The sequence below is a fragment of the Ziziphus jujuba genome, chromosome 6, assembly GCF_031755915.1.
Source record: "Ziziphus jujuba cultivar Dongzao chromosome 6, ASM3175591v1".
NCBI lineage: Eukaryota > Viridiplantae > Streptophyta > Magnoliopsida > Rosales > Rhamnaceae > Ziziphus > Ziziphus jujuba.
The window spans coordinates 15,434,774-15,448,105 of record NC_083384.1 but is presented as its reverse complement, the minus strand read 5'-3'; the positions used below and the strand labels follow the sequence as shown (position 1 = coordinate 15,448,105).

At 32.6% G+C, this 13,332-nt stretch overlaps 2 protein-coding genes across 9 annotated transcripts; one reads left to right on the top strand and one right to left on the bottom strand.

Moving 5' to 3' along the window:
• The first annotated feature begins 1,248 nt into the window (after positions 1-1,248).
• On the top strand, positions 1,249-4,247 carry LOC132804168 (uncharacterized). Of its 8 annotated transcripts, none has more exons than XR_009639332.1 (4): positions 1,301-1,749; positions 1,898-1,997; positions 2,400-3,312; positions 3,446-3,982. XR_009639332.1 is itself a non-coding variant. In XM_060818271.1 (3 exons), exons 1-2 carry the CDS (start codon positions 1,682-1,684, stop codon positions 1,983-1,985), a joined length of 177 nt encoding a protein of 58 aa, XP_060674254.1. In that variant the 5' UTR covers positions 1,249-1,681; the 3' UTR covers positions 1,986-1,997; positions 2,400-3,982. The 8 variants fall into 8 exon arrangements, 1 of the variants encoding a protein (XP_060674254.1); XR_009639331.1 differs by having other exon boundaries at positions 1,306-1,749; positions 3,171-3,261; XR_009639329.1 differs by having other exon boundaries at positions 1,316-1,749; positions 3,171-3,223.
• A 364-nt stretch (positions 4,248-4,611) lies between these two features.
• Positions 4,612-7,085, bottom strand: LOC107430413 (aldehyde oxidase GLOX1). The gene has a single exon (XM_016041246.4). It carries the CDS (start codon positions 6,569-6,571, stop codon positions 4,859-4,861), a length of 1,713 nt encoding a protein of 570 aa, XP_015896732.3. The 5' UTR covers positions 6,572-7,085; the 3' UTR covers positions 4,612-4,858.
• Between the last annotated feature and the right edge of the window lie 6,247 nt (positions 7,086-13,332).

Genomic DNA, 13,332 nt, shown 5'->3' with positions numbered 1-13,332 from the left:
GTGGTTGACGCTATGGAATTTTTGATTTACTTGTTATATAAAATAAGATCAATCTTGATAGGTGTTGAGAAAGAAGAACAATCGGTTAAGGGACAGTGAATTTTATGTTTATGTATTAGTAAAAAATATATATAGGTCAAACTTGAATTTATTTTAAAACCAAAACAGGAAGAACAATTAACTGTATTAGTTAACTGCTAGAAATCATAAGGAGATGCAAATTAAGCTATTAGTTTTGCTTTGGATATTGTTTCGGTTTGAAGATTGGAAAAATAGGCAATGCGAAATTGTTACTCAAGTCTTTGCTCAAATCCTCTCTTTAAAACTGTGCATCACCTGGAAACTCTCTTGTATTTGGTTTGATGCTTATGTTCGTGGTTTTGACAATATTATTTTCAGCAGGGTGCCTAGGAATAGATTGCTCACCACATTCTAAACTAAAGTTTATCATATTCAATAATATATATCAAAATATTTAATAAATCTATTTATAAAATGATGTGACATAATAATATTTATTTGATTTATTTTTTTATTCACATTTTCTTTTATGAAACCATTTATTTATATTTTAGTTAAATAAATATGTTAACTAATAATATTTAATAATATCATTCAATAAATAAATTTAATTAATATTTTTTATTTGTTTGTAGTATTATATTTACCAAAAGAAAAATACGAGGATACTGAATAAATGTATCTGTGTACGAATTATCATGTATTAATATTTGATTGGTTTATATTTAATTATATTTATTTTTAAATGTTTATTTATTTATAATTAAATTATAATAATATATTAACTAAAATTTCAATTTTTGCAACAGTTGCATTCTTTTATTTTAAGAAGAAGATTTAGATAAAACAAACAAATTTGGATGTGAAAAAGTATGCTGATGGAGTTCCATCGTTGAGCACGACAAGATGAAGAGGAATTTGTATACTTTGAACTACCAATTTTACATTTATACACATTCATATATTTATTTGGCTAGCATTTTTTTTATTGCTAAACTATTTGGCTAGCATTACTCCTTACCAAAAATATCTTTTATTATCTTCGTCTTTTTATTTTATTTTTTATTTTTTGAAATATAGTGGAGAGCTGGGTTTACATTATTGGGCCCATTAATCTTATGGATTTTGTTTGATGCGCCGAGCTGTTGAGGGGTTCTGTTTTTTTTTTTTTTTTTTTCGGCTGTAGTACTTGTTTTGGATCCAGTACCCTTTTTTTATTTATTTATTTTTTTTTTTTTTATCCTGTACTTATTTTTCTTTCTTTCTTTCTGAATTATTACTTACAAAAAATAAAAATAAAGAACTATTTATTTCTTCAGCAGCCACAAAATAGACATTTCAATGATGAGCATCTATCTCTAACAGGAATATGAATAATAAACATTAAATTATTATTTTCTTAACTAATTTTATTTTTTTAAAAAATCTTTATAATTTGGTAATTTCTAAGAAACAAATTGACCCAAAATAAATAAATAAATTCCAAGAAACAAACAAAACAAGTGACCTGTATGTAAAATCAAATTAAAGCCCTTTAATTTTGCAGCAAATTTTTTTAAAAAAATAATAATTAAAACCCTTTGAAAACACAAAGTTGAATTTTTGTGTAAAAGCTTTGGTTCAAGTTTTGAAACCCCGGTGCGAAGGGAAAAAAAAAAAAATGGAGAAAACCTTCACTTTGCTTCACACAGTAGTCACTGCTGGAGTATTCTCTGCTGTTTCCTTCTGGTTTCTTCCTCACTTTCTCTATTGCTTTCTTGGATTTTTTTTTTCTTTTTTTCTAAAGCTTTCATGTCCCTAAGTTTTCCAATTATATATATATATGTATATGAACTAATTATTCGAATTTTCTCTGGTATGGATTCATGTTTGGTAGAGAATCTGCTCGACAAGAGCTAGGCAACCTAATCGAAGATCTTCGTCGAGGAAATCCCAACCAAAATCCACCTCCATCTCATTCTTGAATCCAATGGGTGGTATTTAATCCCTTAATCTCTTTTTCCCGCTTACTTATTTTAAAGTAATTTGTTATTGCTATTCTTTAATTCTGATTTTGAAGCACATAAAAAAGCTTCAATTGTGTGGCTTTTTATTTTTATTTTTATTTTTATTTTTAATTTCAGATATGGAGATCTTGTTTGTTTCCTGGGATAACCAATGGATTAGATAAATGTGAAAAATCTTAGAAATTCATACCTCAATTAACCCTTGAATTTTCAATGTCTGGTTTGAATGAACACTAGCTAAGAATTTATTCTATGGAAATTATGAATACAGTAATGATATATATATATATATATATATTTTTTTTTTTCGAATTTTCTAATTTTTCAGCAGACAATGCCAAATTATGGGTCAAGCATAGATATAAGTTTTAGCAGACAATGCCAAATTATTGGTCAAGCATAGATATAAGTTTTGGTTCCCTCCATTCTCCTTTTTCTTCACTTTATCCCTACAATGATTCCCGCAACACTCAAGAAAATAAGTTTTTAATTTTTGTAAATTTTAGTTGTCCGAAATGTTGTTTCTGCTAATTTTTGGTTATGTTTTGATATGACTGACAGGAGAAAGAATAATCTCTGTTAATTTTAAATTATCTGAGCATTTAGCATAAGCCTGTAAAACTCTAGAAGTTTGAGCATGGAGGAACTACCTGCAACTTTTAAAGTTAAAGTTAGACATGGGAGTTGCCTTGTGTTTGAGACAAATATATCTTTGATATCTATTACATACTATTTGTGAAAGTATGAAACTATACAGCTAAATTACAATTTTTTTTTGGTCACCCATACACACATAATTATTGTGGATGGAGGTAGCTTACAACTAAAGTCTTCATAGGATACTAATAGATTCATTCAGTTTGGGGGAAAAGGAAATGTAAATTTCTATTTGTTATTATGTTGCTTAATGCTTAAGCTACATGTCTGATGGAAGTGTGTATATATATATATATATATATATATATCCACTTGCCTTACTGGTATGTTGGTGATACGGTTGCAAGTGATAAATCTGGGTTCAGGTCTCTTTGTTCGTTTGGATACCTATTTTTGCCTTCTGAATATTGTCTTGCTCTTCGTTTTCACTTGCCAAATTGTACTTTATTTATGCAATTAACCATTCATTCTTTGCGTTCATTGAAGGTGATAGTTCGACATTCCAGATCCTCAAATGTATTGCTGAAAGAAAATCTCAGGTTTTCGGCTTGTTTGAAAAGGACGAATCTTGTTATTTGTATGCTTGGATGAAAATCTCTCAGTTTTACTTCTTTTCTACACTCTTGCCGTTAGTTTCCTTGGTTTCATTGAAAATCGATAATTCCAGAAAAAAGAAAAATTTGTTTGCTGAGTTCATATCCTCATCTTTATTTTGAAAGAGGGCAGTCACAATGCTTATTAATTTTTTGGACTTTCACCAGGTGACAACATTGGTAAACTGACGGCAACAGATAACCCTAATGGTGCTATCTCCTGAAACTATTAAGAGCTTGAGAAATCCAAATACTCTGGTTGGTTTGCATTACGATGAGACCTAGCCGATCATGACAACAATTCCCTCACTTGGAATTTCTTGATGAAGCACGAATAAAAGATGAAACCAGGAGGTCCAACGTTTCTAAAAGCCGGTGTGGTGACCTCAACTTCATACAAGTTTTGTACAATTTGTGCTACTCTTTCAGGGTCAAGTACTAACTCGTTATGATTTATTGAGAATGACTTGGTGGTATACGACGGCAATACCATCTGGGATGCGTTGCAGTTCAGTGTTCCTACTGCTGCTATCTTTCCAGCTGCAATTGCACTTTGGTAAATATCACTAGTGTTTTCTTGTGCTATCACTAACAGCAATACTTTTATCACAGATTATATAATGCTTGAATGCTTCTTATATCCAAATAGATAAAACTCAAAAATCACAGGTGTAATTATGAGCACTAATTCTTTCTTTTTCTTCTCCTTTTTTTCTTTTGATAAATCACCCGATATCTTGTCACATAGATCCAAAGAAAAGTTGCGTCTAGAATAATCAGGAGGCATTACATGCACTTAATATTGCAGTTAATTAATACGTGGATACTGGTTTCCTAGCAAGTTGAATCTAGTCAAGGCCGTGATGTTTGACCTTCGAGGCAATTTGATGCCTATACTGCTCTGAAAAGAGAGAAAAAAACAAATTCATGAAGCTAATATCAAGTGGTTAAGATAAGGCTTTTCTTTTTCTTTTCTTCTTCTTCTTCTTCTTTTTTATTTTTTTATTTTTTTGGGTGTGAATTAAGTTGAGCCTTTTAGAGTTGGTAAAGCCTCAGCATTTGTTTAAATGTGAATCCCTCTGAGCAGGAATTTTTAAATGAAAAGACAATTCAATGGTTGCATTATACTATTTTCTGTTTAATGAAAAGACAATCCAATGTATCTTTCTGTTGTTCTCTTTTTCATAAACCGCCTATGAGGTATCAATTTTTCACCAGTGAGACAGGTAGTAGGACAGACAGAGAGAATTTGAGATAGGGAATCGTAATCCCTTTATAATATTTATAATCCATTAAGTAATGATATTTATATTTATCATAAAAGAAAAAATAAATGAAGAAAATATTGAATTTATTAATAATTAAGAGAAAAGGAAATTAAAAAAATTAACTAATCAAACTTTAAAACATTTTTGTTTTGTCTAACAAACCAAAAGCAAACAAAACCCCAAATACTTAGCCTGACTAAACACTAAATTAAAATTCTAGCAACTCTAATTGTGCTTTATTTGTGCTCTCTCCGGAAACTATTAAGAGCTTGAGAAATCCAAATACTCAGGTTGGTCTGCAGTACGACGAGACCTAGCCGATCATGACAGCAATTCCCTCACTTGGAATTTCTTGATGAATCACGAATAAAAGATAAAACCCAGGAGGTGCAAGGTTCGTAGAAGGCGGTGTGGTGACCACAACTTCATAGACGTTTTGTACAACTTGTGCGACTCTCTCAGGGTCAAGTACCAACTCTCTATGATTCATTGAGAATGAGTTGGTGGTATACGACGGCGATACCATCGTCACCAACACAGAATCTTTTGCTATCGAACCACCACCACCACCACCATTACCGACCACTGTAAACCGAATTGTCAGCTTCTGTCGATAACCAAGCTTTGTATCATTAGGCGGGTATATAATAGTGGGGCGAAGATTCGAAAGCTCTTCATCCAAGTACCAGGGACTAAAGGCTTCCAATCTCAGCTCCGTTGGGAAAACCACTCCTGATGAGAAATTGTAATTCATACTTGGATTGCTTCCGCCAACAAGGACTCTGCCATCCCTGAGTAGTATTGCCGTTGAAAGGTACATCCTGGGTATGGAGCTCGGGTTCTGCAATTTGAACCCCGACCCGACTCCATATTTGCTATTTGGCCGGTAAATAACAGGCTGGAAAACCGGTTTCCGGCCCAAATTCGGGCCTGCAGTCCCAGCTTCTGCTCCGTTTATGATCAGGACGTCGCCGTTCGGAAGCAATGTCATATCCGCCATGACTCTGGCTTGAGGCATGGTTTCAATAACCCATTTAGGTTTCGGGTCGGTTATTTTGATTCGGGCACAAGTGTTTGAAGCTCTGATGAAGTTACCTTTAAGTGCCTGAGAGTATGAACCTTTCGGAGCTCCACCACAGATCAATACCTCTGCTTCTACCACCATGTTCGATGTGAGATTATTCAATGGAAGAAGAACAGCAGAGCTATAATAAGTCCTCGGATCCCCTCCACCCGGTATTTCTGGGTAAATCTTCACGACCTTATTGTTCACGAAATCGAACAGGATTGCGCGATTGTTGTTGAAAATAAATATGTTGCCATCCGTGTTGAGAAACATGAATGGGTAGACATTATTGTTGTTGTTGGCAAATGGAACCAAATTGTAGAGTTTCGTTGAAGATACCGATTGGGTTTTTGGAAAGAACTCGTAAGTGAACAGGGAACCACGACCACGACCGATGATGATGTGTCTGCCAGATGGACGGACATGATTAGTGGGATAGAATCGACGGTGTCCTCGTGCCGCTAGTACCACATCCATCACCTCCCAAACGCAATTAGAGTCAGAGTTAGAGACAGAGCAAGGGTTATAGTTCCTAACCCTGGCTTCTACACCATTCCCATCTCCGTCAGTTTGTACAAACCGTACAAAACCTCGGCCATCTGACGTCACAGCGGCGGAGGAGCACCAAACGCCGTCGTCGGCGGTGTTGATCATCAGCGGTCGGATGGTATTGGTGGCGACGTCGTACTCGGCCGAGTGTGCTGTGCAGTCGACTTTGTTGCCACGACGGTGACGGCGACAGTTTCCGGCGGGCACTGTTAAATTGGATGGACCGAAATGTGCACCGTCAAAAAGAACAACGCGATCGTTGTTGAGCAGTTGCATGTGAGTGGCGGAAATACCGATATTTTGGTGCAAAAGTCGCCAGTGGCCACCGGAGGCCTTCGTTAGAGATGAACTGGCTCCGGCGGATAGGTGGAGAATGAGGAACAAGGGAATAAAACTTTGGCACTTCATCATTTTTTTTTTTTTAGGTTTGGCTAGCCATCATCATAGCATAATCTTATACACATTTTTGGCTGCAATTTTTCAATATTTTCTTTCTTTTGACCGACGGGTTGTGGTCCAAGATCAAATCTGGGTAATGGGTCCTACGAAGCACGCGATTACGTGAGCTTGTCCATTGAGCACTTTCATTCCTTTTTGGTCCTTTCCGAATATTCACGTTCCTTTTGGAGGAGAAGTACGTGTTGCATTCAAGATTTGAAAGATCTATCACTAAGTGGGTGGCAGCCGGCAAACGGAAGCTCAAGGCATCCACGAACAAATCACCATAATTTATTTATTTATTTATTTTTATTTTTATTTTTATTTTTTGCTAAGACCAATATAAATATTACAATAAGATTCGACAACCTTCTTTCCATAGGAGAGATTTAGGCCAAAAAGATATAAGGTTGAATTAATGTACCTGTATTAGGACCGGTTAGCACAATTGCAATTTTTTTTTATCATAACAATTAAAATTAGAGAATTTTTTTTTTAGATTCATATTTTTAGTGAGAATGGATTTTTAGCTGTAAGATGACATTATCCACAGGTTGGCAATCATCCAAAAACCCATTTACCTCCAACTTTACTGCATTGTTGTTTATTCAATAATTCTATTAATATATATATATATATATATAGTGAGCGATTTTGATGATCATTTAATAATTCTATCAAAATAAAAAAATAAAAAAAAGAAGTTAAAACTTTAAAATTTCAATAACTTACAAAATAAAGATTTAGTTCCATGTATGTATGATTGGCCCATATATAACATGAAGTCATGAACGAGTGGGGATAGATGAATCCTAGTCATTGAAGAACATATAAACCACTAAGCGTTCACATCATGACTATGACTGGTAAACTTTTTTGTCTTAGTTATAGTGTTTTGGCATAGGCTTCAAAAAGGAAATCATGGCTTTTGACAAATGTCAAAAATAATAATAATAACAATAATAATAATCAATTCCACACATGTGGGCATGTAGTCGAAATACATATTGAAAAGCTTCTCCTCCGTAACTTTTTTTAAATGCATATAAACATTATATATATTGTCATATTTGATATCAATCCTCCTTAAATTATATATGATTTGGTATTTTGCAATGCATCTTGAATTTTGCTTTTTCCACTTTCATAATTTTTTTTGTTTAACTTTTTAATAGTCTTGTCACATACTTGGCATATGGAACAAAAGACAAATGGATAAAATAAAATTTTATATAGTTTAAAATGTAAAATGCAAAATTTTTTAGATGAAAATAATTAAAATATAAAAAATATGAAATAATATTATTACTTTTTATAGATGTTTATAAAAGAATAAAAAAAAAATAAAGGTGAAATTCAGTTTAGTACTTTCACAAACTTGCATAGAAAGGCCTGAAGTTTCGAACAACTTACATTGAGCCTCCAATTAATAGTTTGTGCCAAATTAGGTCTCTCTCTTCAATTTAACAAATGGAAGATTAACGTTGCCATTTTCAGTTTGTACCACATTAGGTCCCTTTGTTCAATTTAACAAACCGAAGATTAACGTTGCCATTTTCGTGCCTCTCATATGTCATCTCAGTTGAACCTAAGTCACCAAAACGACATAGTTTTTATTTTTTATTTTTTATTTTATAAATATATAAATTAAATGAAAAGGAAAACAATGCCATAACCGAATTTTAAGAGAAAGCAAAATGTTAAAGTTTCTCTTTAATCGATTCAAATACATACCTAATCCAGCCATTTAAAAATCATGCCATCCAACCACTAAAAACCATTCAATCCACCATCTTTCTTATTCTCACATCTGTTTTATCTTAAGACCACCAACTGAAGCCTAAAAGTATCAACTGACAAACAAGTTTTGACATCACCCAAAACCCAAAAAGTTAAAGTTTCGATATTTATACTTTTGACAAAAAATGGAGTTTTGGTTGGGTTTTTTTAAGAAGAAAAAGAAGGTGAGGGTTCCAAGGCATTTGGGTGACATAAAAATTTATTTTCAATATTTGGTCTTGCTTTACATAAAGGTATAAATCTCAAGCCTAAAATGTTGCTTTATGGTGATTGAGATGTCCTTTGTACATATGTGGTAATCTTCCTTTTTTTATTTTTTAATTTTTTATTTTTTTTAAATATTTGAAAATTGAGCGAAAACCTATTGAGTATGACATAGGATAGAAACCAACAAACTTTTAGATACTTTATGTGTTATTTGAATTATTACATATGCAGAACAATGGGATCCTTAAAAATTTTTGTTTAAAGAATTGATTTGTTTGAACTAGTGTGGTATCGATTGTGGACTTTAATAAGCATTATTTAAGTTTTTGAGATTGTGAATTTTTTATTTAAATTATTAAGAATTATTGTGGTCTCCATGTATGTGTCTATAACTATTTAGATTGTGATTTTTTTTTAACTGAAATATATTTTTTATTTGTTTGACTCACTGTTTAATTATATAGTGAATGATTTAATGATTGTTTTCAACTTTAAATTTCTGGGTTCACTTCATATATTTAATTACAGTTCACTTTATGCTTTAAAATTTTACTCTTTTTTACACATATATATATATATATATATATACACGAAAAATGTCATGGATTACCATTCAGATTCATCATGGTGGTTGAAGAATTACATAGTTTGATGATTATGATATTGATGATTTCAATATGATAGAGTTTGATAGCATGATAAAAGAAATAGGCTATAATGGGCATTAGGTTTTGTAGTTTTTACCCCCTAAGACCGTAATGGAATATGGATTGGGGCCTTTAGAAATTGATTTTACTGTGTTTGATGTGTATGTTGAGCATCACGAAAATTATGTAAGTGATAACACCAATGCAGTTGAAAATGTGTTTATAAACATAACTAATGATGGAGATGAAACTGTTGAGTTTGATGGTAATGAGCTAGTTGATGATGACATATTTGACACATATTACGATATTGCTATGCATGATGCTGATGAGATTGATGTTGATGAGAATGAAGTTGAATTGAATGATATTTATATAAATAATGCTGCTGTCAATGATATTGGGGATAATGAAAGGGTTGGAAACATTGGGGGAAATGAGGAAGTTGGAAATGTTGAGGGGAATTGAGTGGATGTCAACATTGAAGGAAAAAAAAAAAAAAAAACTGACTTTTTGCAGTATGATTCAGATGAGTTGCAAAGTTTGTAAGGGTCTGATGATGGTGAAATATAGGTGCTGACATGTATCCTATGGTAGAAGAGGGAGAGGGCAATAATAAATATCCATTCTCACCGAAAAAAAAAAAAAAAATCCATTGCATAATGGAATAATGTTTCCTACATGTAAAGAGTGTAAAGAATATGTGATTAATCATGCTGTTGTAAATGGTTTAAATATTAGGTTTAAGAAAAGTGCCTTATAGAGACTTACTGTTGTTTGTGAAGAAGGATGTCCTTAGAGGTTACATGTATCCAATTTCCAAAATGAGAAAACATTTCAAGTGAAGACCATGAATGATGTGCACATATGTAGTAGGACACATGACATCAGAATGGTAAACACCATATTGCTTTCTTCCATATGGCTTTCTTCTAGATATTTTGATGATTTCAGGATGAATCCAGACATAAAGTCAACATCTTTTCAAGAGAAGGTGCAAAAAGATTTAATGGTAGGCATATAAAGAATCAAACATATAAAGTCAAAGTTAAGGCATTGAACAAAGCAAAAGGTAATGTAGTGGAACAATATGGTAAAAGTCAGTATTCAAAAGGATATATATATATATATATATATATATATGCTGAAATGGTTTTAAAGAGGGGTTTAAGTGGTTGGAACCGATAATTGGATTAGATGGATGTCATTTAAAAGGTTCATGTGGAGGCCAGCTTTTATCTACTATAAGAAGATACCTTAACAAACAAATGTATTCCATTGCATATGTTGTGGTTGAGTCTGAAAACAAAGACTCTTGTAGATGATTTCTGCAGATTCTACTTGGTGATATTGGACACAACAGTTCAAGTAGGAATTTCACATTTATTAGTGACCAACAAAAGGTTTATACTGTGTTTAAATTGATATTAAATTATATGTTTTTCCTATTATTCAATTTATACTTCTATAAATATCAATTTTTCATGATAAATATTATTATGCAGGGTTTGGTACCTGCCTTGGAAGAATTGAGTCAGGTGTGGATCATAGGTTTTGTGTTAAGCATTTACATGCCAACTTCTCAAAGCTGTTTAAAGGTTTGTCGTTTAAACAATTAATGTGGAGTACAGCTTGTGCATCGACTACCCCTGATTTTATTATGAGAATGAATCTTTTGAAAAAGTTGAAGCAAATGCAATGGAGTGGTTGAAGTAACACTCTAAGCACTGGAGTAGGCATGCATTTAGGGAGAATTTGAAATGCAGCTTGCTCATTAACAATATTAATGAGTCATTCAATGCCTATATATGGGATGCTAGGTGTAAACCAATAATTACCATGTTGAAAGAAATTAGAAAAAAATTGATGGTGAGAATGAGAATGAAAAGGGAAAAAAATGAGAGCACATACTGGTGAAGTCTGTCCCGAAGTCTTGTTTAAGTTAAAGAAACTTAAGGTTGACAATAGGAATTGCCTACCAACTTAGGCTGGAGGGAATATGTCTGAAGTGGAATCATTTCCAGATAAATTTGTAGTTAATTTGAAATAGCATAAGTGCACATGCAGGAGATGGTAGATAAGTGGGATGCCATGAAAACATTTCATATCATACATCTTTTTTAACAGGCAAGACCGTGCAAATTATGTGGATCCATGTTTTAAAAAAGATGCCTATATGAAAGCATATGAACCTTTGATATTTCCTTTAAATGGACCCAACTTGTGGGAAAGGAATGACCATGATCAAATTTTCCTTCCTCCTTTCACCAAGCAACCCGGTAGATCTAGAAAATAAAGAAAAAGAGATCCATTAGAAGGTGACCTAGAAAACAAAGTGAAAAAAAGAAATTCAGGTCTTAAATGCACAAATTTTATGGAATGGAGGCATAACAGAAGAAGTTGTAAGAGGCTACTTGCAAATAGGCCAACAAACAACATTCAAGAGAAAGCTTCATGTTGTAAGAGGCTAAATCACTACTACCTTTTATATTGTAACTTTCTTTTTGTATATTGTTATATTTACTAATTTTTATGTTTAGTTCATGTTGTGTCAAGTTTAGTGACACAATCAAATTCAATGGGAGGCATTAGTACCATTACTAATGGTAAAATAGGTGGCACATAAACTTGTGAAAGAGGAAGCACTGTAACAAAGGCAGTAGAGGCAATCCAAAGAGTGGTAAAGGCACTAGAAGAAGAGTAACTGCAAAGGAAAAAGAACAATAAAGTGTTACACAAGGATATGCTAGAACCGAAAACACATGCAGAGGCGAAACTTCAAATGGAAACATTGCAATAGGAAGCACTGGAAGAGGAATAGGAAACTCTAGCAAGGGAGGCAAAAAGGGCTCCACTAGCAGGGTCAATTCAAAGTGAAGAGGTTAGGGGTTTGATATACGGCTGATTTGTTTTGTTTTGTTGATGTTGTAGTAGCTACTAATAGATAATGTTTTTAAAGTTATTTTATTGATGTAAAGTTGTCAACCTTAAATGGTTATACTACTGTGCTGTGATAGTTTTGGTTTTATGTAAATGCCAATTGACCACTTTGAAGGTCAAGTTTTTGAAGGTGTAAGTAAGGGTTAGCGTGCAGTGGCATGGGTGAACAAGTTATGTCTTTTGCTTTTTGATTTTGTAAGACACTGGTTGTGTAACCATCAAGTATCACTTGATTTAGTAATTTCATAAACCATGTGACCAACACCGTGAGAATGAGTTATATTTTGGTGATTTGGTATTGTTTTAGTTTGGTTATATTGTGTTTTAAATTACACTGAACTTGTCATTTGCTAGACATTCCATAGGTTCTAATTCTAATGCATTAATATTTAATATTTGGACATGCATCATTTGGATCCACCATATATGCCAACTGGTATAGGATCTCTAAGGTTCTATATTTGAAATAAAAAATTGATCATATAATATATATATATATATATATATGTGTGTGTGTGTGTGTGCTGTGCAATTCATTATGGAGGAGGCTTGTAAGACTTATATGAAGGAATCTAATGACCATGTAGTTACATTGGCTTCTAACAATATGTTAGCTCTAATGCATTAATATAAATTGTAAATTTTATATATATATATATATATATATATATATTGTAGACAAAATATAAACGACAAACCATATATAAAGTATGCATAGGATCTTCCTTTAAAATTTTTCAACATTCAAAATATATGTGTATATATATATATAAACCGGTTCTTTATTACACTTCATCTTCAATATTCGTAAGTCATAGACATTAAAATTCTTCCCTTGGCATGAATTTACATACATGTTTTCATAAAAACAAAAAATGCCGATACAAATTATCAATGATACGACTAATGCAACACATAAATTAGTAATTTTTCTTGCATTGTTCCAATACCTATCATCAATTTTCAAAAATAAACTTTCCAATCTGTTGCTTCGGCTGATCCATTTTTGTAGTTCTTCCATTTTTCTTGCTTCTCATTGCTTCAGTTCTTTAATCTCATCTTCCAATCTTTTAACTTCATCATCTAGTCTTTTCACTTTACCTTTTAATATGTTAGCTAAATCTTTTTCACTAGCTGATA